Genomic DNA, 27629 nt, shown 5'->3' with positions numbered 1-27629 from the left:
CGTAGCTGGAAAGCCACAGGACCCAATCCCTTCCTTTGAAATTTCACTCCGCCCTGCCTGCTCAACTGCGTACTTTATAAAAGGAGCTATGGCAGCAACGATACTTTTTTCCTGGTCATGCCAACTGTGCTACGCGCAGAAATCTTGCAAGCCTTTCATGATGAGCCTCTACTAGGTCAGATCTGTGTGAGCAGCACATTTGCGCGGATCCACCATACGTACGGTTGGCCCAACGTTCTTCAGTCGGTACGGCAGTACGTCAGGATCTGCCGCGATAGCAGCAAGACACCTCCCTCAAAACCAGCCTGAATGCTTCGTCAAGTTCACCCTCCGGCGTGTCGTGAAGGCAGGTTGTAATAGACCCCTTGGGGCATCCCCAACATTGCGTCTAGAAAGCGGAACATACACTCAAAACTCGATATACAAAAACCCGATATTGCGAATTTCCCGATCTAATGAACAAATTCATATTTCCTCCGAGGTGCCTATACGGTTCAATGTTTTTTTGAACTCGAACTAACGAAATAGGTTCAGCGCCATTCCCGATTTAAGGAAGTGTTTCGAAAAACCTATATATTTCAAAAGGAGCACTTTTGGAACATCTGAGCATGCAAAACTATCTCCGCGCCGACGCAGACACTGAAATGACGGGGGTTTTGAACGATTAAGAAATTGTGCAGTGAGTTTTGGGCTAGAGAGTGCTCACAACCAGAAACTTCTGGAGCTCGCGTGCCCGCTCTAGGCCAGCTGATGGACACTATTGACTTACCCAGGCGCTTTGCTGTGGCTTTTAATGAAGGAACAGAGGACTCGTTGAACACGCTTGCCTGCTACGAAGTCTGTCCCCAAAATGTTAAGAAATTGCGTAGAGGCGGAAACCAAGGCTTTTAAGTTCGTTTTCTCACGAACAAATTCGTTTGCTCACGAACGCCTAGCATGTTGTTATTTTCCCATCAAATTTTTAGCGCATTGCGAAATTTTTGGCAGGGGAGCGCTGCCACCGCCGCTATTACGAGACCATCGTCGCTGCGTGCATGCGCCTCCCTTGGCACCCCAAATTTAAGGAATTACCCGCTTGTAAAATTTCACTCTCGATTTTAGGAAGTTCTCAATTTTACGTAATAAATGAAGGTTCCCGATGATATATTTAGATCGGATTTGAACTGTAGTAGATACTGGCCACCCACCGCGATTTGTCGAAACGAAGCACCCCAAACACCACTGCTGAAATATCCAATTTGTTTTCTAGAAAAGATTATTCGGCGACATGACGTGCCCCTATTGTGATTACTAATCAAAGCACCACTTTCAATGCAAGCGTTCATGCAAAATGTCCCAATTATACTGCACATATCGCATGAGCACTGCCCATAACCCCCAAACTAACGGTCTTACAGAACGTCTCAACCGAGCCCTCGCCGACATGTCCACGCACGTAGATTTAGATCGCAGTAACTGGGAGAAAATTCGGCGTTCCCAACATTTTGTGTAATACGGCCACGCAAGAAACAACTCATTTACAATGTTTGAGCTCCTTGATGGATGCCCGGTGGGAACTAAACTGGACGATATGCTCCATGCATATCGATCATGCCGGCGATCATGCCGACTGTCGCCATACTGGACAGTCGCCATACTGTCGTCGGCATGATCGTCATACTGGACGATCATGCCGACGATAGCAACAATGACGTGGAGCGCTTTACGTAGCAGACTCAGGAAGCTCGGTACGTTCTCCGACTTTGCATTCCAAGGCAACAAATGAACCACGCCACAAAAAACAAGGAATGACGTAAAGTGTAATACCTAAATGGCTACCTTGTTTGGGTGTGTACATGCCTACGTCGCCGTGGGTAAGAACTCTTTCACCCATACCTTGGCCTACATCAAGTAATTCGCAGTGTCTCAGATGTAAACTACCAAGTAGAACGAAATAACAGAGCACAATCCTAACTGCAACGAAGGTCTGCATCTCACATTATACATGTACCGCGAATGAAGCCGTATGACCCTCGATCTGTCACGGCCAGCCTGCCTTCACATACATTCTTAACTTTAGTTGTACGCGGAGACGGTGCTTTTCACCTACTACGGTTCCTTCTCTATAACGGACCAACCAATTTTCCTGGCGGCATCGTGTTGATGCCGATCCCGAGGGGGTGGGTTGTGCCACGGTGTGAATATTAGTATTACCACCACCCGCAGTCTACACCAAGTATTGAGAGTGAACAAGTTGGAGTGAGCAGATGGGCGCAAGAAGAAGGCGACTAGGTGGTTTCGGGACGCAAGTGATTGTTGAATGAATTAACTTATTTGGATGAATAATCAAATTAAGCAAAAGTAGATAGTATTCTTCCAGTTGCTAGGAGCCTCAGCACTTATTTCCACCGTACTACAATATTGTCGTGCGTGCATGTGTGCGTGTGCGGGCGTGTGCTTGTGCATGTCTGCGTATGCGTGAGCAAGGCAAGGCAAGGCAAGGCAAGGCAAGGCAGGTAGGTAGGTAGGTAGGTAGAGAGAGAGAGAGAGAGAGAGAGAGAGAGAGAGAGAGAGAGAGAGAGAGAGAGAGAGAGAGAGAGAGAGAGAGAGAGAGAGAGACGCAGCCCACCTGTAATTTTCGGCCAGGCGATGTGCCTCCTCCGCGGAAATGCCCACTGCACGGAGCACGCTTATGGTTACGAGATCCACGGTGTCCTTGGGGAGGCCGCGAAGGCTCGCCATCAGCCGCAAGTTCTCGAGGCCCGTCAGTCGGTCCAGCACACCGTCTGACTGAGGGCAGTAGCCCAGGTTGGACTGCCACTGCGGGTTCCCACGAACAAGAAAACAGCGTTATTGATACGGGGCCGTCGACGCAGATGTCTCGTAAGAAATTCGTTCAACGAAACGTTACAAAAGTTGCTACAGATCCCTCGCAGATCTGTTTAGGTTCATCAAAGCGAACCACCAGTCAACAAACGCCAGGTCTCGGCTCATTGAACGAATATTCATAGTTATTTTAATGAACTTCAACTTCGCGGAATACTTGAACCAGGCGAATGAGTTCTCGCAGCCGAGCATAATACCGTACAACGGGAAAACCCTTAGCTACCAAAACGCCGAACTTTGTGAAGAAGGCACTTTTTGCTTCGCTTGGACCACCTAGCGCGGGCAAGGTCAGCAACGGGGTTATGCACGAAGCGGCAGCGTGCAGCTGTACCGTTACCTCACCTGTTATTTTGGTGAACTGTAGTTCCTAAATATTTGCAATGTCTGCCGTCGGGGTCAGTTTTGCATTACCCTGCTGTGTCGTCGCAGTGAGGAAACAGCGCAAAACAGAACACCAGTCGACTGCCGCGCACTCCCAACCCACCACGGTTGTCGCTAAGGCATTTTGACGCCGTTCTTCTAACATTTTTATTGTAAAGTTTTTTATTCGCTTAGTTTTTCTTGCCTGAAATATTTTTCTAGGCATTAAATGTGAAAATGTAGCGTCTTCTGCTTCCACGCCGATTTCAGCTGCAGTTATGACCACTCTGTGGTAAGCAGGCAAACAGAAAAGTGAACAAAACGTAACTGTTAGTAACTTGCTAAAAATTTATTTCGACATGTAAATGTATTTTAAGGAAATGTTAATGCAAGAAAAAGCCATACCAAACATTGAGTTTTCTTTTGTTTATTTATTTATTTAAGAACACACCGGAGGTCATGGAGGCCCAAGCAGGAGGGACATAAGGTGGTAACAATATCAACCGTATAATAATACCAACAGTAAACAGCAAAACGCATAAACACGAAAAGCAGGTAGAAAGCCGTGTACGCTAGGCACAACTTAACAGGCACAACAGAACATTTGCTTGTAATTAACGAAGAGAGTTTAGACAATTTTCGGTTGTATTGTTCCAATAAATAAGTGTGCAGGGGAAAGAAGAATATTTAAACAGATTGGTAGAAGCGAACATTGGGGTTCAGGATAGAGAACGGGAATGACGAGTACGGGGAGTAGCAACGGGCTTCAAGAAGGAACTCCAGTTCAAAGCAGGTTTGCGGTGATGACGTAAATACAACGATTTAAGCCGGAGAAACCGTCTTCTGGACTGCAAGGTTCGAATTCCGTTGTTACGAATCTCTGCGATGAAATTTTGTATGAAGAAACCGAATAGCTCTCCTTTGGATCTTCTCTAACAAATCAGTATTCGTTGTTGTGTGAGGGTCCCAAATAGCACAAGCATACTCCAGTTTATGTCTAAGTGACGTTCTGTATGCAAGTAATTTAACATTAGTTGGAGCGTCTCGAAGCGTATGCCGAAGTAAACATAATTTACAATATAAAGAGGATTAAACACTAGTAACACGTGAATTCCAGCTTAGATTATTTTTTAAAGGTATGCCCAAATTTGTATATTCCTGAACTTAGTTTAAGCGATTTCATGCTATAGAGTACGAAAATGGGTAAGGATTGCATTTATTGGTGATGCAAAGGGGAACTGTTTTTTTGGGGTTAAGTACCATGCCCTATTCAAAGCTGCAGGAGAGGATTGCAGTACGTGAGGAGTTTAGAGCTTCCTGGTCACTAATGAATTATTATTATTAAAATTAATGCAGTCGTAGGCGAAAAGTCGAATTTCGACGGGTTCTTTGACAATGGAGACAATATCATTAGAATAAAGTAGGAAAAGTAAGGGGCCAAGAACGCTACACTGAGGAACTCCGCAGGTGACTGGACTTGTACTAGAAATAGAACCGTCAATGTCTACACACTGGCTTCGATTCGCAAATAATCCGAAAGCCATGCTACAAGAAAGGAAGGAAGCCCGATGAGATGCAGTTGGTGAATTAGTTTATTATGCGGGACTAAATCAAACGCTTTGGTGAATTCTAAAAAATTACATCTACCTGCCCACCATCACCGAGTATCGAAGCAAGAGAATGAACAATTGAACAAAATTGAGTGGTGGTTGAAAACCCCTTCCTAAAACCATGTTGCAATGAAGATCGAATCTATTGTTCGTCAAGAAAATGTAAGATAAGAGTTCCTACTATATTTATTATTTATTCATTACAATACCCCTAAAGGCCCCAGTGAGGAGGTGTTAAAAAGGGGATTTACATTTGCACATATATTGCATAAGAGTAACAAAGAAATCAGAGAAAGAAACAAACAAAAAGGAAATATTCAAATTCAGAACGGAAATATATACACACATTGTCACAATGAAAATAATGACAATAAAAACTTCCGTACAGAACAAAAATGAAAGAAGACATTAATACATAAATGGTTCACATTCTAATCAAAAACAATGTACAACCGATCAGCACAACAAAAAGAAAAAGGAAAATGGAAAATACAGGGTGAAAAAGAAATTAGCACATGTCTCGAAAGAAGGAAAACAAATGCACAGAATTGTTGCAAAGCGTTAGATTTGCTCTTAGATTAGTTCCTGAAATTTTGCGCTGTCTTTGAGACAGGAGATATGTTCTAGAAGTTCCCATGAGGACAACACAATTGAAAGTGGACGGCACTTAGCAAAAGAAAAAGGGTCACCTTTTTAAAGATAGGAACACCAAAATCCTGAGGTATAACAACAGACGTTATAGATAGATTGTAGGGTTTAACGCGCCGACGCGATCTAGGCGATGAGGCGCGCTGTAGTGGAGGGCTACGGATTAATTTTGACCACCTGGCAATAATTATTTTCTGGTGAATATATCGAGCCATATGCGACTGTAAAGTGAACAAGAAGTCAGGCCCTGATTTCGGAGGTCTGTAAGCGGCATATAATACAAAAACATCGTCAAAAGGTTTATCCTCAGGCATCACTATCCTGAGCTTGATGAAGTGAAGTAGGCATAACTCAGGATTCAACAATAACTGCAGCTCTGCCACGACGGGTCAGCCAATCTCTGAGGAAAATATTGTAAGTCGGAGGCACTAACTCGTCATCGCGAATGCCGTCGTGAAGCCGGGTTTCCGTTAAAACTACAGTGGGCGGGTAACGAAATAACAGGAGGGATTCCAGCTGTTCAGTCTTACTTACAACGCTGCGCGTGTTGATAATAAGCACTCTGATACATTTGGAACGTTCGGTCAGTAGTTAAAAAAGTACAGTAAACTGGGAGGACTCTGAATTTCACGGGTGTTCTTCCTGGCCGAGGCTTTTATCACCGAACGGACCCTGCTGAAAGCCTCGGACGGCAGGCTAGCCAAATTTCCAAGGACTGTAGCTCAACTAAACGTCGAACGGGCGCAGTGAAGGCACCTGTGCGATTCAATTCGCAATGGCGTAATTACTTGCACCACTCGGACCAAAAGCACATGACAGTCTTTCCTATTTCTTTTGTTGTCACTGTACCTTTTTAAATGTTTTAACCAATCTTATTGCTATTTATTATAAAGGAATGGTGCTACTGACAGTTATGTTTCAACGTTTTCCCGCAGGTACACTATGCAAGCTCACTGCCGAGACGTCCGTATGGCGACGCAGGGCGTTAGCGCTGCCGAGAGCGCCGCCTCACCTTCCGGGGATTGCGAGACATGCACAAGCCGTAGGTGTAGGCGTCGCCGCATTTCGCAGCGAGCAGGGCGGCGAGCATCTCAAATGCGGTCGTCTTGCCAGCTCCGTTCGGGCCGAGCAGTCCCAAGCACTCGTTGGAGCGCAGTGCCAGGGATAGACCGTGCACCGCCTGCACACTGCCGAACCTGCGTGCGCGAGGACGTGGGGTGCGCATGCGGAAAGTGTTCCTACTCAACACGTCGTCTGCGGTCGGAGTTGTCCAAGTAAGCAGTTATGTTTAAAACTGAGACGGGCGTCATCGCCCTCGTTGGCATTAACCGAAAACATCCGCTATGATGATCACTAGAGATCGAATTTTAAGCAAATGCCTATTTTGTTCCTCGAGCTCCTATCGCCTCATTTTGATGTAGCAGCACACATAATGCATTAAATAGGTCTTTTGCGGTGTTTTTATATAGTGTCTATAAATGCTTATTTTGACGACTGTGCCTAAAAGCCTTTAAATGCCTATAAATGCGTCTTTTCCAAATCGACGTCTACATAAACTCTCTTTTAGCCTTAAGTTTCGCTTTCGAGGGCAGTGCTCATGGGATCGTGATTGATGTTACCGGGAAAAATTCACTGCTCTATACACTATGAGGTTAAATCTAAACAACCAACTTCAAAACAACAGCAGGTAGCAGCCATGAATTGAGGTTAAATCTAAACAACCAACTTCAAAACAACAGCAGGTAGCAGCCATGAAATGGGACGCTCATTCTCAGTGACAAGAGGCCCAAACCTAAAGTGTGGAGATGATGGTAGATTTCTACTTATTCCAGAATTTTCACAGTAATTCTGAAACTCCGCTCCGCATGCTTTCCGAACACATTTCTTGAAGTATGTTTACTCGCGTCGTCGTTTCTAAGCCATAGCCTAATTCACCTCTATTTTAACGAAACAGTAGAGCATCGACCTATCCCTCGTTAGCACATCAATCTTGTATTTAAGAGCCAACGGCGAAATATCCCTGCGCAGCTGCATATCCTACGCCTTAAAACTCACACAACCGACGGGTTCTAAAATATGCTTTTCCATCAGAAATCTACACACCTTCTACACATCTTATTGAAAAAATGCTCTTGAAATGTGTAAAAGTCCATTTCGATGTGTTGAACCGTCTTGCCTGGACAATTCGGATAGCATTAAATATGAGAACATCGCACATGAGTTTTACTTAACGGTCCTCATGTAAAATGTCAATTTTAATACGTCATCGTCCTTCAATCTTTTGGTATTTGTGTTTGTTTTTGTTGTGTCGTAGTTGCATTGTCACAGGCAGGCATAAAGTGATAATTTTTAATCAGTATTCTAAGCTTTGAAGTATTCTTTTTTGTGCCTGTTTCACTGTATATGGTGCTCGAGCGAGCTACAGTAGCCATTAAACATGAATTTGAGCAGCGCTTGTAGGGTAGAGAAATGGACGCCATCAGTCCAACAGTTTTAGTTGGACTATGTATAACAATTCGGCCTTTGTGCCACCATAAGCAATAACTTGTGTGGTTTTTCAATCGCAGATTCATATTTCGAGGTCTTCGTTTGACTTTATTTGCATGAAATAAAAATTCGTGGCGCCTTTATGTATGACTTTGGAATACTATACCTCGGGTTTCCTTGCATATTTTGGCTCCTAAAACGCGCTTCTTGAATGCCTAAAAGTGCGGCCTCTCATGATCACCATGCCGGATGGCCGAAAGTTGTGAGCAAGACTCGAGTAGAGATTACTCGCTAGACCGATGGTATCGCGCCAGCCGACGAACAACACATTTGATACGCACTTTCACAGTCACTTCGTCACTTGTGGTTTCAATTAGCTTAACTACTTGCCACGAAATAGCGGATTGTCTCTCTTAAGCATTACGACTATTTCGCATTCGCCAGTGCCCATGGTAAAATTCAGGGTTGCCTTTGCGTCAGAGTGACCCGTTTCTAGTTTATTTTAGTGGTGATGTTGCACTTGCGAGGCCTGTAACTACAAACATGCACACAAGCCGACACGCCGACTTGCTGGTGCTTTAGAAGGACGTATTTTGGAGACCCTTTAACTGTTTTATAGAACGAGAATAGCTTCTTTTTGCGCCTTTGTGAACCCGCGATATGAAGCATGGTATTGCTTTCGCTCATTCGCATGCTAAAAGGTCATGGCTTCGAAAAGCAAGGTTCTGATGTAGTAGCCTTGCATCGCTTTTTCGTATGGCCAACTGCGGCAGCGAGGAGCCAGGCGTTCTAAATTTGCGGCCGTCATTCGTGTGATCGTGCAGTAGTAAGCACGCCGGAAAAATCGGAAGGAATTTCTCGTGCTACTGTCTTTCAAAGAGCAATTCCAGTTGCGCCAAGTCACGCCAAGGCTTTCTTGGTGATCCCGCCAATTATTCCGTCTTACTCTTGTTTCAGTGTGGCGTGCTTTGCTATATCCTTTTTCAATGAAACAAGCCGAGGACGCTTAGTCGTGTGTATTAAACGAATTGCGCAATGCTTTGAGCCTTTCCACCTGTCTGTCCACTGCCCCGTCAAGGGTCATCCCGCCAACGTATATTTAGAAAATTAGACGTGCAGGTTCGTAACTTTCAAGCTGAAGCGCAGAAGAGCGAGGACAAAGAGCGAGTAGATACACACAGACCGTGCTGTGTATGCCTACATGTTACTTCTCTCTGGTCCTCGGCGCTACAGCATATTCACCAACACTGCGAAGCCGTCCCGTAGGCAGTTCGCGGAGAACAACCCGCCCTCCGAGAAGAACCGCAGAAGAGCCCTCCGAGGAGAACCCCAACTCGCAAAGTATGAAGGGCGCTGTTATTAACGTAGGATATGCCTCAGAATGTCCCCCGTGCGACAATCACCGTACAAAGACGAACCAAATTAAAGAGAAAGCTGGGCTCGTGCCACTTTCGTACGTCTTTCCCAGGCCTCTGACTGCCATGGCGAAGGAGATGAACTTTCCCTCGGCGCACACGTCGTCCACCAGCTGGCGTTCCTTGCGCACCTCGTCGTCCAGGGCGTCTTTCTCTGGTCCCTCTCCCGCCTTGGCTGGGGCAGCCGGTGCCGAGAAAAAGTAACCGGTGTCTGCCAAGTCCAGGAGGTAGAGGAAGATGAATCCCTCGGCGAGCATGGCCAGAAGCTCCACCAAGATGCCCGAGCTGTGCAGACCGAATGGGCTCAGCGGCTCCCAGTCGGTATCGTTCGACAACTCCGCTGCGAGTGGATGGGAACACGGGGGCCGATGAGAGAGGCCAGAGCAATGCATGAAGCCTATTAGTGAGCCAATACCATTTAAAGGCGAGCCAGTTCGATGCGCTTCACATCGGAAAATATTGTGCCCAGTTAAAAGGGGACAAAAGGAGCAGGCGATATGAAGAGAAGCTAAAATAAAAGTTGTTGAACAGTAGGTGATGAATGTTTGGTTGCCGTGGCTTTCTAGGGGGATCGTGGATGACCACGCCTCCGCTGTTGGTCGCGTTTTAAGCTGTTGTTCTTGAGGGTGTGTACGTGGTGTGGAGATAAAAACCAGCTTTGACTGCGGTAGTATTAGTGTCGCATGTTTGTTGTCCCTTTTTAAGTGTGTACAAAAGTTTCAGGTATGAAAAGTTAAGCGTTCAGCGATGATGAACTCTAGCAGGCGCACCGAGCTCAATGTAGCAGAAGGTTATAGTGCTTGACTTCTTGGTGTCTGAAATTTGCTTGTCAAGGAAATTAAAAAATGGAAAGTAGTATGATGCACACAAACAGACCATCGCCTCTCGAAGTCGTTATGTCACAGCTCAACTTTCAACTATTCCAGATGCCATGAAAAGGAAAATATTGTACAGAGGAACCCCGTTCATACGTTTTCACCGGACCCAGCAAACAAATAGTAACCACCAGGAAAACGCAGCAGTGAAGAAACTTTCACAAATAAACGAAAACAGTAGCTTCAACTTGCAACCATGTATTTCTGCAACTTACACCTTAAAAAATTCGAAAATGTAGAATTGCGACTTTTTGGGATCGCTCGAAAACACCCCGCGTGGCTGTGCCAAGGTCCGTAGCGAGGTCGGCGAACTTCCGCTCTGGCTGCTTGTGTACTGCGTTTAGTAGGTCAAGCTTTACGCGTCGCCATCAAGGCACAACGAAGTTCGCGGTTCCAAGTTCAACGGTGTTCTCAAAGCTTGAAGCGCATGATGGCGACGAGAGCGGGTGCTATTCTCGCGGTGGCGCTTTTATGGCAAACATGCACTTCCGGCGTTCCCAAGCGAAACTTCCGTTGTAAGCGCAGTGATAATGGTGATACCATAGTGAAACAAAGGGTTATCTAGTGGTTGCGAATAGCTCCCGAGTGCAGCCAGACGCAGTCAGGTGCGTAGCCAAGCCTGGCCAACGCTCGTCAAACGTCATAATGGCGGTCCACGCATGTTGCCCGGGCGGATTCGGCGTGTCCAATTGCGACTAATGATCGGGGAACGTACTCTCAGCCACGACGTAACAGTAAGGATTCTAATGCATAGGTCTTTACGTGAGCGGCGCCGGGACTAGACAAAAACGACGTAACAGCCGGGCAAACGCAACAGTGAGGGACGTAAGAGCGGCGTTCCTATACTGTAGTTAGCGCCACTGCGTCCTTAACGGCGCGTTTGCACCCTCTCTAATACCAGAGTGAATGCAGAGTTTTTGTTAGTCCTTTGCACTGTATTCGTGGTCATTATTTGCGTTTCTAAACACTGTTGATATTGCGTTAGGTTAACTTAAGCTAAAGTGTGTCCCACGCCCTATAACTACTATTGTAACAGAAGCGGCAAAGGCATGTCATTTTAGACAGATGCTTATTCTGTTCCTGGCCCTCCTATCACGCCATTTTGATATATTTGAATGAATGAGAGGTTACGAAGGGCTTTTATGGCGTTTTTATGGTGTCCATAAATGCCTGTTCTGGCGTTTGTGCCTACCTATAAACCCATACAAATGCCTATTTTCAGTGCCTATTTTCAATGTCGGTGCTACATGAACACAATGTCGCCTCACGTTTCGCTCACAGGTGCAGTTTTAGATCGTTATTCATGTTACGGGGCAGCATTGACAGTTCAGAACTCTATGGGGTTGAACCTAGTCCTCTAATTCAATCAATTCCCGAAAAACAACCGCTAGCACCGTAGAATGGAGGGCTCAGTCTCAGTGACAACTTACAAGAGGCAGAATGGTGAATAAAAAATTCTTGCAATGGTGGGGGTGTGCCAGTTTTTCACTATTTTCTCGGTTATTCTTAGACTACGCCCCGCGTGTTCGCCAAACATTTTAAATGCAGAGCATTTCAGTAACTCACGATGTCACCCACGTTGACGTCCGTCGTAGTCCGCACCGTCGTTGTCCGCACCCCTCCCCCTACACTATATAAAAAAAAATACTATCCGGCGCCTGGTTTCGATCCCTCGACCCTGCGGGCGGAACGCAATGTCCACAATGCTCTACCCACTGCGCCACAAAGCCGACACAGAATGGAAGGCTACGAACGCGCCTTATATCCTTGACTCATTAAAACTACGTCAACAAGCTGCTGATACAACGCATTCACTACCACCAACTCCCCAAACACTAAACGTTAACGCAATCCACCCACCCCCCTTGCGACGCATTTACTCGAGTCCCCCTCGCGGCGAGATGGGACCGCCAAAAACAACACGTTGTGGACTGCGCAGTAAGGTGCCAGCTCGTGCGAGAACCACTCGCGCTGTTCGGTCCAGGCCGGGGGCGCGCGAGCACTGCGAAGGCGGGAAATTTGAACTGCTTTGGACACACCTCCGTTCAATTTATCAAAAGAGAAGTGAGACAGGGAGGCGAAGAGCGTGATGGGTAGTAGCAATAAGCGGATAACGGTGCCACAGGCCGTTATGGCGAATCACTGCTCTGCATTTACGACAGCTTTCACGTTGAGTGGAACGGCTTTAATTTTTTTTCAAGGCACACTCTTACGACATTCTTGAGGGACACTTCGCTTTTTATTTAAACATGTGCAGTCGAATGAGCATTTCTAAAAGCATACTCAAATGCAACTCTATTTTCAACGCAATGGTTCAGCATTGAACCCGCAATTGTTAGCCGATCACTGCCCTACTGAAGTGCCAATGGCGCAGCATCAGTGCGCAGCCGCATTTTCTTACGCCTTAAAAGTGACACCACCGATTGGCTGTCAAAGGAGCTTATCTCTAAAATCTGTTTGGAAGCTAAACACCTTTTGAAAAAGACTCTTCAAGTGCGTGGAAGTATATTTGGCAGTGTTTAGACGTCCTCATTGTTATTATCGGATAACATTTTGTATTAGAAATTAGCTAGTGTTCTACATCAGAGTCCTCATAATAGGACGCACTAATTTCTTGATAAATCGAAGTCTTTCTTGCGTTTATTATTTGCACCTGTTCCTGCTGCGTCGTAATTTCATTGCCTCAGGCAATCATCAACTATACTCGAGTACAACGTAAGAACAGCAGTGGAAGTTGCCGCTCGGCCACAGTGTTCCTCACCGTACAAACGCCGCCGTATGAATCGAAAACCGTCATGATGTTGTGAAGTCGACAAATAATAGCATGGTGCTGAAAAACACCTTACTCACATGTGAAAGGGAAAATCTGCGCCACCTCCAGGGCAGACTTCTTCGTGGCGTTTGCTCCATTAGTGGGTTAAAGACTTCGGCAGTGCATAAACTGGCGACAAAAACTTAAGACGGAAAAGCTGTAATAGTAAACGCGTTACGCGTGCGTGCTGGCGCACCTCGGATAAATATTAAATGTGGTGAGCAACCGATTTTTGTAATTGTGATGAAAAAGAGAGCTGGGAAGTAAAGACGTTTGCTGAAATAGTTACCCTTCGCCACTCATACTCCCGGAAATTAGACTTATATGCAATGCAGCATTCTTGGCCGACGTTTTTTGTGTGGGTGTGTGTGTGAGCCATACGCCGAAGTGTTTGCAATATAAACTGGGCACTGCTCTTTGAAACTGAGCAGACCCGTTTAGTCATAACAATATTTCGTCCAGAACTAGATTTCCATTACAATACTACCAACAGGCATATAAAGTAGTTCCTATAAATTTTCTATCAAACTAGCTGAGAACAAGATCATCAATGGAACTGTGCTCAAACATCGGCCATCGAAAGGTAACATCTAAATCGTGATACTAAACACGCAGCAAGGTTTCATGTTGAATACAAACAGCGTGGTGGAAGTTCTGAGAAATATTCACAATTTCTGCAAAAAGTGATCGTGAGAGAATTTCTATGGTCATGAAATGGTAAACATGAACAAACAGTTCCAATCTGATATCGAAACTAGAGGGCGAGTAACCCAATGTACTGAAGTTGTGTTCGGTTACCGGTGCATATTACACGCCGTTTCAGCCACCGCCCCGTCTCCCCCCCCCCCCCCCCCCATGTTGACCATGACTGCGACAACTGAGAAAGGCTTATGCTATGAGCCCTGCTACCCGTAGTCATTGGCTGAGTTCAACGTACCTACAGAAACGTGTTTATTATAACACGACTTCGCTAGGGAAAAAACTCAGCTGAACCTACAAACTACACGCAAGAGCTTGAAAAAAAGCGAAGTGCCCCTCAAGAATGTCGTAAGAGTGTGCCTTGAAGAAGTGGCCAATGAGTATCGCTAGGGTAACTTGTACCGTGCGTTCATTCTCCTAATTGTTTGGTGGTGCAGCATCCCATTTCCCTAACAGTTGATCCAGTCTGAAGGATTATTTGGCGCCGCACTTAGCCCCTAAAAGCAAATACATCCCCCTTCCGCGGCATCTTCCGCAAAAGAAGACCGTAAAAAAGCTGCATATGCAGTGCGTGCTCTATGAGGACTAGACGTTTGCACAATGAGTTCACATCTCACCCCTGCAGCAATGGTATATTCCCGGTCCCAGGTAGCGGTAGTCCGGTTCCCGCTCGCACACGTGTGCCAGCAGATTCCTGCCTGCCAGCAGCACGCTGCGGCGCTCCGTGCAGTCCTGGTTCTCGCTCTCCAGCTGCAGTGCCTTCATCAGGCAGCGCGGGAATGCGAAGGCCGGAATCAGGGCCAGCACGTGCTCGTACAGCTCGGGAACCGTCAGGACATCGGCCCGCTCCCTCCGCGCGGACTCAAGGCTTAGCATGGTCCACAACAGGCCCGTGCCTGTCAGGACGTGGTCCACAGTGAGCACGAAGGATTCGGGATTAGGCCCGACAAAACTAAGTTCCATCAACCCCACCGCCTTCTCTGCACGGTAAAGTGCAAGCGGCGTCATCCGATTATGCCTTTCATGAATAGAAGACATCTATGCACAGACTGAATTCAGCAGTCTTGCAGTGTGCCCAACTAGCACTCCAATACCGCTGCCGATGCACAGACGACAGCCCGCTCAGCAAAGGAGCTGGCGTGCAAGCCAGTCCACTCAAAAGTTGGTACCAGGTGAACCATGGAGGAAAGAGATTTATTCTTTGGAGTGCCAGCGTGCTGGCACGCCGACAATGTGCAACGCCCCCCTCCCCGCCTTGTGTTCCGCCTCATGCTTTTTCACTACTGTGGATCCCTGCTTGTCCGTCAAGCACGGAGCTCATGCGTGAAAACATGTGGCCGAAATTTGCCGTGAGAAGGAGAGGGAACGCGGTTTAGTTTATCGAAAAGCTTAGTTCACAGATTAGGTTGCAAACCTCGCGTAGTTGTGGCCAAATGCGACACGCAAAATCGCCTACCTCCCACTAAATGTCCGACGACTCAAAGGGCAATAAATAGGTAAAAGAGTGCTACGATTTCCCCACGTATCCAAGGGGAGCTACTAGCAACGAAGTGAAGTGATTTAGCTGAGGCGAAATGCTACGAAGTTTTGGTAGAGGTTCAATTGAACCAGCTGGCTCCGGGACGCAAAACAAGTAAGCATTTCCAATAGCACTACAGCTTGCCAAATTTAGCTCCTTGTTTAAAGGTGGATCTTGTGAATGCGTTGTGGCCTTCGACTACGAAACGTATGCGTAATTGTCTACTGGACCCGAGTAATTTCAACACGTTACGTGTGAAGTGAACACGATTTGTAGAAGTTTGCATATAGCATTGCTTGCATTTTACTTTTGTCCAAACACAGTATATCACATCACCAGAAAAACAGCCATTCAAACCGAAAATTTAAAGCATGGCGGCTTAAGTAACGGCGTGAACTGGACATTTTGAAGAGCTAAAAGATGGTAAAATCAAAAGTTGTTCCGTCAGAATATTCAAGGAATGGCGCCCACATACGGAATCAAAACGGCAACAATCAGGGGCAGCCCTATTTTTCCAAAATGGCAACAGCAATGCTTTCTTCAGTACACCTCTGTTTGATCAGCGATTCTGTATTGGCCAGTGTTTAGCCATGCTAGTTGTTAAGGCCTGTCGGGTCACAAACTGTCATGCCAAGCGAATACAAGTAGTGAACCTACGTTGCGTTCAGACTGGCGGTGATCGTCATAAGTAAATTGTGCTGTGTGGCATATTGTTACGCGGAGTACGGAAAAGGAAAGAAACGTGTTGATTACCGATAAAGCTGAAGCTGAGTACCATCCCTGAAAACGCCCCAGCCTGCGTGCTCGCGAAGAGGGACACCACGTAGGCGCTGGGGATGGCCACCACCGAGTACACCAGAGTGGAGAGTATCAGCGCCACTGAAAAGAAGGCGGTAAAAGCGTAGGTGTGTAAGGTGCCCATTACAAGGAATGTCGTCCTATTAATGTAAGCCTTTCTCCATTCGCACAAGAAGAAATTTACCCACACTAACACAAACAGATTTAGAAGAAAAGGTGGAGAAGAATAGAGGGGGTTGCAATGCGCAGTCGGGGCTTGCGCCTATGCCACACCATTGTGGAAGCTTTTGCTGCGTGCCCACAGCACCATTAACTTTGCGGACATGAAAATAAAAACAGAAAATGAAGGAACGAGGTATGTTCGTTTTGCTTTTAAATGCTTCATGGGTCCTTTGGGTGCACGTGCGGGTTACAATTTTACAGCCGTTACTAGGCGTCTCTCGATAAAGCCTCGGCAGGCTTCGGCTTATACAGCATACCTGAAACCAACGTAAAGTTTCTCTTTTAAGTTGTTGATAGCTTGATAGGTGTTTCACGCGTTACATGCGTCAACCTGGAGTACTTCATAGCGAGAGTAGAAAACCTCTTTCTGAGAAATGATTCGCTGCTGATACGGGCTTGGTAACATTTATGTGTTCATGACGCATAACGAACTTTGGCCAACCGCAATGTCCACAAGTAGAGAATGTACTCTGCGTGACAATTGGACTTGTGGTAGGGTCCGATGGGTATTTCGGCTGTCGGTCACCTCGAAAATCATGAACTCTAGCGAAATCACAGTAACAGGAACACGTATACGTAAAAATATTGGTCCACGTAATCGTAAATAAAACGCAACAATACGCGGAAACACAAAATACAAAAGACCAAAACAAAATACACCACACAGCGCACACCCACTTGCATTGCTCATACGGTGCCTCCCTGTGTCTTTTATTACCCCGTGGTGTTTGTTTTACCCTCCCACCTATTGATATTACTTTCGCTTTATTTAGAGTGAATTTTCCCAGGATCACCCATATTTGTCTAGGAACTAGCGAGGCAGCCGTAGACCACCCGGACATCAAATTGTGAGTATTACGTAGCGCGATGTCATATGGCCATGCAGCCTATAAAACCTGTTCTACATAATCCAGCATCTAACTACAAAAAACCTTGCATCAATGCTTTATTTCACTCGCTGGGAGGGGCTCTGAACCCCGCATTACGCTCAAAAGACGCCTTTTAAATGTGAACGAAGGGAATAAGACGGCGACGGCGTGTACGTCAAAATTTGCGTGACAGCAGCGCTACCGTATTCTAGCCTATCAGTCACTTACTGCATATACCCAGTTTGTGATCGCGTGGTAGTGAGACGTCAGAGCTCCTACCTGTGCTTGAGTTTGCTAGGCAGATTTTACATCACCATCACCACCATAACCATCATCATCAGCAGCAGCAGCAGCAGCGGCAGCCTATCTACTACCACTGCAGGGCAACGGCCCCTCCTATAGGTCTCCAATTATCCCGCTTCTGTTCTACATGCCCCCAATTTATCCCCACAAACGTCTTGATGTCATCTGTGCACGGCATCTACGAGGACACGAGACCCAACCACAGCGGAAGAAGTGGCCATGGCACTAGCGCTGCTTCAACCCGGCGTCGAAGTCGTTGTCACTGACAGCAAGAAGGCCTACAGCAGCTACCGGAAGGGCACGATCTCCTCCTTGGCAGTACACATTATGAATAAGAGAGAGCCACCAGAAAGGGTAGTCGAGATCGTATGGACACCCGCTCACTCCTCATTAATCGGCAACACAATTGCCGACTACTACGCCCGAGAGATGGCACGCCGGGCACAAGAGGAGGCGAGTGGAGGAGAAGACGACCCGACTCCCGTCACTAGCTTCAAAGCGATAACAGAGATGTACAGGGAGGACAGGCGCACACTGCCGGCCCCCCATTGTACACTTACACGGAAAGAACAGACAATATTAAGAAGAATTCAAGCGGAGTCGCTGGCCCACCCAAAATTACTACACACCATGTTCCCACAACAATATGAAGACGCATGCCCCTTCTGTCGCCAAGAAAAAGGCACCTTGCGACACATCATCGCAGAGTGTACGTCACTCAAAGCCCCCATCCCACAAATCCCATTCCCAACCACCACCCCCCTACCCCCTTCCCCCAAAGAGCGATGGGAGATCCTACGGTCCAGCCCCACCGCAACGACCCACGCGGCCCTAGTGGCCCGGGGCCTGGAGGTGTTGGCCGTTTATGGGCCCTGTGAATAAGGGACCACCCCGTCGGAGGCCGCCTCAACGGTGACCTCAAGGGCTCGAATAAAGTTCTATCTATCTATCTGTCATCTAACGTTCTGGTGACCCCTGCCGCACCTGACTTTTACAGAGTCCACTATGTTGCCTTTATGACCAACGCTTATCTCGCCTTCGCATTACATGCACTGCCCACACCCATTTCTTCTTAATTTCTACTGACATGTCCATTACACGCGTTCGTTCCCTGGCCGACTCCGCTGTCTTTTTGTCCCTTTATGTTACACCTATCCTCTTCCGTTCCCATTGCTCGCTTAGTCGTCCTCAATATAAGTTGAACCAATTATCTGAGAATGCCCACCAAATGCACTCCACCCAACTCTAGTCTTTTTAATCATCTGTTCCTCATGGTTGCGATCCGGAGACACAACTTGGCCTAACTTGAGTTATTCGCTTACAAATTCCACTGCCTCGCCACCTATCTCAAGCCGCCGTGCTATACTGAACTAATTGAGCATTACATTAGTTTTCTGTATATTAATTTTCAGGCGCAGGGTTCTACTCTCCTTGTCCAGTGTGGTAAGCATGCTTTGCAAGTCGTCCCCTGAGTTACTTAGCAAGGCAACGTAATTTGCGCATGTTAGGCTTTTAGCACACTCTGAAAATGCAGCTCAATAATACGGTTGTGGTCACGGCAGAGGAAAACTGTTTCTAGAATTATCCCACATGGAGCTTTGAGGAAGCTCGTATCATGAATTTATTGCGACACGGCGACCTCAGCATTTAGTCCGTTTTTTTAAGTGAATCTTTGGTGTCCTCACTCATGCCATTGTGCGCCCATGCGCCCTGCAGGAAACCCATGTTTTTTGACGATGATGATGAATGATCGTGGGTGAAGTGAAACAAAGAAAAAAGCTTCCAGTGCCCGGATTCAAACCTGCGTTCCTCACGTTATGAAGCTGGCGTCTATGCCTCTGCTCCATTTCAGCATGGTCGAAGTGAATGCAAATGAGCAGGTACCGATTCATGCCATACACCCAAAACCCAAACATTAGGCCTACGGAGTGCATACCCGAGAGTTGCTTTGGGTATTTTGAAAAAGGGATGCGCGCCACCAGAGACACATAAACTCGCAGTGTGGGATTGGCCAACAATAAAATCCACCACGGGAAAGCTTCCCGTTGAACCATCGTGGTCGTTAGATGCAGGGGTGCATATTTTGTTGTCTGTCTTTCCTGTATTCTTCGTCACGAAAACAGTAATAATGGGAAGTTTTTAAAACGCATTTTTAGAACACACCACTCCTCTGCGCCGAGACCTTTACAGTGAGTAGTGTTCTTTTTTTGTTTTCTGTGGAAAGGCGGGCGCAGATATGAGCTCCATCTTGAGTTCGGATCCTATCTTAAGAAGGGACGGCACGAAGTAGTTCTTAAGGCTAAATATTGTCACGTGCCAGTCTGTGGGATGAGAGCATTAAGTAGGACAGACATGCTAATCCCCCGCGTGGGTACGTGCCGTGTGATGGGCACAGCAGAGGACGACGAAGGAGCGCGTAAGCTAGCGGCTCGTGTGCTCGGTTCTTGGTCGCCATTTTGCTAGCCACCAACCGTTGCTCTTTGTGTGTTTCCTCTGGCAAGTTAGGCACCTCGCCTAATAAATACTTTGCCCCTGCGTCTTCGCCAAGACAACTTCTCTGCGCCCCTGTTTGACAGGACGCAACACTGGTGGAGGGTGCTTCCGATGCCCCGTACGCCCCCGGACGTTAGCCCCGAGAGACCTTCGCCCGTCCACACTCCGGTTCATCGGTGTAGCCGCCGGAAACTCGGCCTTCCTCCAGAACAGGGCCCTCTCTTGGAGTCTACATCAAGAAGGCACGCTTCTCAGCCAGAGGTAATGGCGCAGGCAATGCCTACTACGGTGACTTTTCAGCAGCCGCGCGAACCCGCCCACTTCCACGGAGAGGATTACGAAGACGTTGAGGACTGGCTTGAACAGTTCGAGCGTGTGGCTGCATTCAACCAGTGGAGTGCCACCCAAAAGCTCCAACAAGCCTATTTTGCTCTTGAGGACGGTGCAAGGACGTGGTTGGAGAATTGGGAAGCGAGCCTGCGCACTTGGGAGGACTTTCGTCGCGAGGTTCAAGCGAAATTCGCCAATGCCGACCGCCGCGAACAAGCACAGCGTCTCCTGGAAGCACGGACTCAGAAACCTAACGAGAGTGTGGCTATGTTCGCGGAGGACATGGCCCGACTGTTCAAGCGAGCCGACCCAGACATGGCAGAATGTAAAAAATTACGCCATCTTATGCATGGCGTAAAAGAACAGCTTTTCGCCGGCCTCGTCCGAAATCCGCCACGAACGGTCTAAGAATTCATCCGCGAGGCTACTGCCATTGAGAGGGCACTACAACAGCGCTCCCGACAATACGACCGCATGGGCGCCAAAACATCGTCGAGCATCTCTGCTGTCATAGCCACGGATGACGACAACCGCCTTCGGGATCTCATCCGCGCGGTGTTGAGAGAAGAGCTCGCTAAGTGTGGCATCATCCCATCGGGACCCATACAGGCCTCTGTCACCGATATAGTGCGCGATGAAATTCGCAACGCGATTTCCCTACGAGCAGCGCAGCCAGCGTCACCATGCCCAGTTTCCTACGCCACGGCTCTCACTGTCCAGGCTCCCGCCGCAACCACTAGACCTGCCGCGCCGCTTCTCCCATACCACCCGCCGCACCCAGCCGAATGCTGGCCACAACAAGCAGTCCCCCTTACTGCCCAACAGCAGTTTCGTAATAACTCTTCGGTACGTCCGCAACAATACTATCGTCCCCAAGTACGCAAGACCGACCTCTTGCGAACTCCCGACAACCAGCCGCTCTGCTATCACTGTGGCGAACCAGGGCACATTTATCGCCGGTGCCCCTACCGTGAAATTGGACTGCCTGGATTCCCACCCAACGCTGTTCGGCCCCAATTCGGAGAAAGACCGGTCGCCATTTCTGACTACCTCGCCGAGCGTCGAGCTACCGCACCACTCCGCCGATCGCGTTCGCCGTCTCCCGCTCCCCAAGGTTCGCCCGGCCGCCGCACTCCTGGAGGGCCACCTACCCCGCGGTCTGCAACGCCACCGCGGGGCAACTAGATGACGCAACCTTGGGAGGCAAGGTTGCCAGTAGTCGAAGCTCCGAAGGCCTCCCTCTACCGCCGGCAGTTGGGGAACCGGCAGCCCAAAACTTCGACGTCGACGTGAACGCGCGGCCCGAACTTACAGTTTTTCTCGACGGACACGAAATGACCGCATCAGTGGACACCAGGGCGGACTACTCGATAATTAGTCGGGAACTCTCTGACAGGCTCAGAAAGGTCAAGACCCCATGGGATGGACCTCAGATTCGGACTGCCGGGGGTCACCTAATGACGCCGGTCGGAAAATGTACCGCGAGGGTACGCATTGGTGACTCTGACTTCGTCGGTACGTTCGTCGTCCTTCCGGAGTGCTGCAGAGAGCTTATTATAGGAATGGACTTCTTGCGCGATCATGATGCGGTAATCGACGTCGGCGAAGGCTTTGTGAGTTTTTCTATGAAAAATAACACACCAGAACGTACCGGCAACCGACCCATACACCTGCGAAATGTCGGTGACGAAGTTAGCCTACCACCAAGGTCCTGCACGCTTGTTTCCGTTAGGTGTGATAACCTATTAAGCGGCCCTGGTATTGCCGAGGTCTTGAGTCCCCTTCTTCTGGAAAGTGGGATCGCCATTGCTAGGGGCCTGTTGACGCTAGCGTGCGGTGAAGCGGAGGTACTGCTGACAAACTTCACCAATGAACGTCGACAAGTCACCAAGGGAACGGCGGTTGCCGTCTTCGAAGACATCGACAACGCAATGGACTGCTTCGTTCTACAGAGTAAAGCGTCATCCGTGGTGCCAAATAAGCTCGAAATCGACGTTAACCGCAACCTCCTGCCGACAGAGCAACGCCAGCTTTCTGAGCTCTTAAACAGTTTCCGGGACTGCTTTTCGTCGACGTCGGGCGTCCGCCAAACCCAGTTGGTTAAACACCGAATAATTACTGCCGCAAATGAAAGACCGGTTCGGCAGAACCCCTACCGAGTGTCCGCGAAAGAACGCGATGCGATAAGGTAGCAGGTTGACCAGATGCTAGACGACGACGTCATTCAGCCATCGACAAGCCCCTGGGCGTCACCCGTCGTCATGGTCAAAAAGAAGGATGGTAGCTTGAGATTCTGCGTCGATTATCGCAAACTGAACCAAGTCACCAAAAAAGACGTATATCCTCTGCCGAGAATAGACGATTCACTCGATCGATTACGACATGCCCGCTACTTTTCGTCAATGGACTTAAAGAGCGGATACTGGCAAATCGAAGTCGATGAGCGTGACCGTGAAAAGACCGCATTTGTTACTCCCGACGGGCTTTATGAGTTCAAAGTTCTTCTTTTGGTTTGTGCTCAGCGCCTGCAACATTTCAAAGAATGATGGACACGGTTCTGTCTGGATTGAAGTGGCAAACGTGTTTGGTATACCTAGACGGCGTCGTCGTGTTTTCCAGGACCTTTCAAGAGCACTTGGAGCGACTGACGTCCGTTCTTCAGGCTATCCAATCTGCCGCACTGACACTGAAACCAGAAAAATGCCACTTTGGGTATGAAGAACTACTATTTCTCGGTCACGTTGTCAGTCGAGCTGGCGTACGCCCGGATCCTGATAAACTTAATGCCGTGTCGAAGTTCTGCACGCCTACCGACAAAAAGAGCATTCGGCGTTTTCTGGGGCTGTGCTCTTATTACCGGAGATTCATGGCGAACTTCTCCCACATTGAGGCCCCACTCACTCGCCTCACACGTGACGACGTAGCTTTCATCTGGAGTGATGAACAGCAAGAGGCGTTTGACGAGCTCCGGCGGCGCTTACAGACACCACCTGTGCTGGCTCATTTCGATGAGGATGCCGCAACTATGGTTCACACGGATGCCAGCAATGTGGGGCTCGGCGCTGTTCTCGTCCAGTGGCAAGACGGCCCCGAAAAAGTCATCGCTTACGCCAGCCGTACACTATCACGGGCCGAAAGTAACTACTCGGCCACCGAGAAAGAGTGCCTTGCTGTTGTTTGGGCCCTCCTCAAATTCCGACCATACCTTTATGGGCGTCATTTTACCGTCGTCAGCGACCACCATTCCCTCTGCTGGCTCACGAATCTTAAGAATCCTACTGGCCGTCTTGCGCGATGGAGCTTAAGACTCCAGGAATTCGACATGACCATCATACATAAATCCGGCAAGCGGCATTCAGACGCAGACTGCCTTTCAAGAGCTCCTGTTGGCCTTGCCCCCGCCGATGACGACGACAGCGACGATGCCGCGCTAATCGGAGTTCTGGACGCACCCACCATTTCGGAACAGCAGCGCGCAGATCCGAAACTACGATCGCTGTTTGATTTTTTACAAGGCCACACTACCGTCGTGCCGAAGGCATTTGCCAGAGGACTGTCCTCATTCTGTCTGCGGAGCAACGTTCTCTATAAGAGAAATTTCGCGTCGAGTGGGAGTAACTACCTGCTTGTCGTACCCAACCTTCTCAGGAATGAAATCTTGCAGGCCTGTCACGACGAGCCTAGCGCCGGTCACTTCGGTTACACACGTACGCTGGCACGGATCAAGCAGAAGTACTACTGACCGAAGCTATCGGCCACCGTACGGCAGTATGTACGAACTTGCCGGGACTGCCAGCGACGGAAAGCACCACCCGGCCGGCCAGCCGGACTTCTGCAGCCCGTTCAGGTTCCTAGAACGCCTTTTGAACAAGTTGGCATGGACTTGCTCGGCCCCTTTCCAACTTCCACAACTGGGAACAAATGGATAGTAGTCGCCACGGATTACCTAACCAGGTATGCCGAAACGAAGGCGCTACCACGGGCTACAGCGCTTGAGGTTGCGCAGTTTTTTCTAACAAGAATTGTGCTGCGGCATGGCGCACCGGCAGTGCTGATTACAGACCGTGGAACGGCCTTCACGGCGCAACTGCTGCAAGAAGTGTTGAGATTGAGCGGCACGTCCCACCGAAAGGCCAGCGCGTACCACCCCGAAACCAACGGCTTAACAGAACGCCTGAACCGAACAATAGCCGACATGCTCAGTATGTACGCCGATGCGGAACACAAGACGTGGGATGCAGTTTTGCCTTACGTAACGTTCGCGTATAATACGGCCCAACAAGAGACGACGCAAATGACGCCATTTGCACTTGTCTACGGTAGGGAACCTTCCACAATGCTTGACGCCATGCTGCTACCCGATACCCACGACGGCCAAGCCGGCTCCCTTCACGAGTTCGTGCGTAGCGCCGAAGAAGCACGCGCGCTGGCACGCCAGCAAATACAACAGCACCAGCGTTGTGACGCCGCTCGCTACAATCTTCGCCACACGACATGCAACCTTCTCCCCTTGGGACCAGGTCTGGGTGTGGACTCCAGTTAGGCGCCGGGGACTCTCGGAAAAGCTTATGCGGCGTTACTTTGGCCCGTACACGGTGTTACGACAGCTCAGCGATGTCACCTACGAAGTCGCTCCAGCCAGCCCAAGCGCCGCAGGACGTTCCCGATCTCGCCCAGAAATTGTGCATGTGGTCCGCATGAAACAATACTTCTCGCGGTGATCACGCAACGCATCTAGCAGCGGACTGCATTTTCCGCGCATAACCGTAGCATCGAGTCGATGCTTCTGAGGAGAGGGGGTAATGTCACGTGCCAGTCTGTGGGATGAGAGCATTAATCAGGACAGACATGCTAATCCCCCGCTTGGGCACGTGCCGTGTGATGGGCACAGCAGAGGACGACGAAGGAGCGCGTTAGCTAGCGGCTCGTGTGCTCGGTTCTTGGTCGCCATTTTGCTAGCCACCAACCGGTGCTCTTTGTGTGTTTCCTCTGGCAAGTAAGGCACCTCGCCTAATAAATACTTTGCCCCTGCGTCTTCGCCAAGACAACTTCTCTGCGCCCCTGTTTGACAGGACGCAACAATATTGAGAGGGAGAGACACGTGCTCGTTACAAGTTGAGGAATATGAAATCTGGCTTGCGGGAAATCAACCAGCTATGCGCTAACAAGATGATACTGAATGGTCCAAAGTCCGTGGACTCTTCTTGGCTGGGAGAGGCAGCCCTATATTTGCGAAGTCACAAAACTTACGCTTAATTCTTGTGTATTTTCAAATCCTCCCAGCTTGCCCCAAGGAAGAATTTTAGTAATAATTCGGTCCGCTAATACACAGGAAATATGCATGCAGACATCTCTTGTCTGAATTAGGACGTCACTGCTGCAAGAACGTGATTTCCTATCGAGGGACATCGGCCACAGTGCCGTCTGAGTGCATGGTTAACTATTCGTTCCCAGGTTCTCCGAAGCTGCATATCCCCGTCAGTCATGACGACAGCGGAAATAATACCGTTTCAAAAAATGGAGGAGGCCATGCTTCCCTACTCTAGTGTATACATAAGTAGGTTCCTTTCAGGGCGATTGGTATTGCCCTGCAGCTCTTGCTACTGCCCATTCCTCGCTGGAAAAGCAGGGCGACGAGAGAGGTCGCTTGTGCAGCATCGTGAGCATCTGAACGAACCGCTCACGTGAATTCATTGCTGTGCTGCGCTGTGCTGTGTTCGCTCCGGTGAGTACAAATCTCGCCCTTGTTTTGTGGTCGGAAAATTACGATGTTTTCCCTGGGCCGTGACGTATGCATGAGCATACGCACAAACTGATGGTGTCATTTGAGGCCAAGCATGCATTATATTCTTTAAATAAAAGTTCGGATTGCACGTGGTCTGGCTTTATGCTGCTTTCTGTAAGAATTTACAATTTCACACCCTGCTTTTAGATGCGCAATGGCTTATCACAGGTCCTATATGCAGCCCGTTTACACCTTTTCCTCAATAAAAACCTCTGTATCTTGTTAATGTTGTTATTAAGAAGTGGTACCATTTCACCTGACAGCCTTCCTTAAACTTTTCTTACCACAAAAAAGAAATAACAGGCCAGCACCGTTTCGTGCTTATGGCCATAGAAAATTTGTTCCCATTGGGTAATTTATATGTAAGGAGTCAAACACAAATTCCGCATATTTTTGGCACGCTAGGCGATGGGCACACCAAAAATCAGTGGCATCCTGTGAGTCTCACTCACTGGTCGTCGTGAAGGAGTACGCCGTGTAGAAGGCGGCGAGGATTCCTAGTTCCGCACCGCATATGACGTACGTCTGGATGTCGAAGAACAAGTTAGCCAACCAGTAGACGCGGCCCGACATGCCAGTCATGAGCTGCAGGTCCTTTGATCTGCAGGCCCTCTCTTGTGTTGGGAAGAGAGCGTAGGCACCCGCCAGCACCCCCGCCAGGAGCGGAAGGAATAGGGAACGCAAGGCCGTCGCCGAAAGGGAAGCAAAAGACAGGGCAGTGACTGCCCGGTGCAGGCCAGACAGCGTCCCTGCGAGCATCATGCGACAATCGTTTCGGTGAGCGCTCAAGAGCATTACTTCCCTACTTCTCAGATATTTGCAGTTGTGTGGCGCGTTGTATCTGTGTGTTAACAAAAGGTCACGGTTCTCTGTTAGCTCTTTACTAGAATAAGGGATATCACCGTAGCCAACGACAAACATTTTGGGCATGCCACTTTTTTTCAAGCATGATCAATTCAAAAGCTTATTTGCGATGCCTTCGTATTTTTACTACTGTAGGCTCAGACGGACACAACGACCTGGATAGTTTTCTGGTGTTCGCAATCACTTCATTTCAAATGAATAGGGCGGGCATAAAAATTGCTCAGGTGCTTATTTCCTAAATTTTTGACATCAACTGTTTTACCGGCAGCAAGCATTACGGGAAACGAAAGTTTTAGTGTGAACGTGAAAGTGATGACCCTCGCACAGTCCCTCCACGTGATCATTTCCAGTTGTACGTCTGTTCGTTTCGTCATTTTTGGCCATTCAGTTGCAGTGCTCCCTGGACAACATGCTGTAGCTCTGTATCATGCACTGCGCCACGTGTGCGGTAATATTTTGAGCATAAATTGGCCAGAGGAGTACGGGAGGACATGATATACACGACCCACAAAGTAAAGACTACCACGCAAGTGCCTAGCGTCGATCCAAAGCTGCTTCACATATGGGAGGCTAGAAGAGGGCTAATCCATGGGTGGAAAAAGCAACGCCCCAAATGGAAAATGAAAAAGCGCATAACGGCACTCACAGGAGGCAACGAGATACACAGCGCTAGTC

The 27629-nt window shown here is 48.5% G+C and overlaps 1 protein-coding gene across 1 annotated transcript in view; it reads right to left on the bottom strand.

Moving 5' to 3' along the window:
* Positions 1–27629, bottom strand: part of LOC144146574 (phospholipid-transporting ATPase ABCA3-like) — a 104975-nt gene that overhangs the window by 10595 nt on the left and 66751 nt on the right. Inside the window, exons 18-23 of the mRNA XM_077678516.1 lie at positions 26543–26839; positions 16044–16169; positions 14389–14667; positions 9428–9725; positions 6496–6679; positions 2609–2799 (exon numbers count right to left, since the gene is read on the bottom strand). Of these exons, the coding sequence (XP_077534642.1) occupies positions 2609–2799; positions 6496–6679; positions 9428–9725; positions 14389–14667; positions 16044–16169; positions 26543–26839 (1375 nt within the window). The remainder of the gene's footprint in view (positions 1–2608; positions 2800–6495; positions 6680–9427; positions 9726–14388; positions 14668–16043; positions 16170–26542; positions 26840–27629) is intronic.

This window comes from Haemaphysalis longicornis, unplaced genomic scaffold (genome assembly GCF_048455015.1).
Source record: "Haemaphysalis longicornis isolate Haplotype H1 unplaced genomic scaffold, Haemaphysalis longicornis Haplotype H1 scaffold_7, whole genome shotgun sequence".
Classification (NCBI taxonomy): Eukaryota; Metazoa; Arthropoda; class Arachnida; order Ixodida; family Ixodidae; genus Haemaphysalis; species Haemaphysalis longicornis.
Note: the sequence above shows the minus strand (reverse complement) of the source record. Positions and strands in the feature narration are given on the sequence as shown.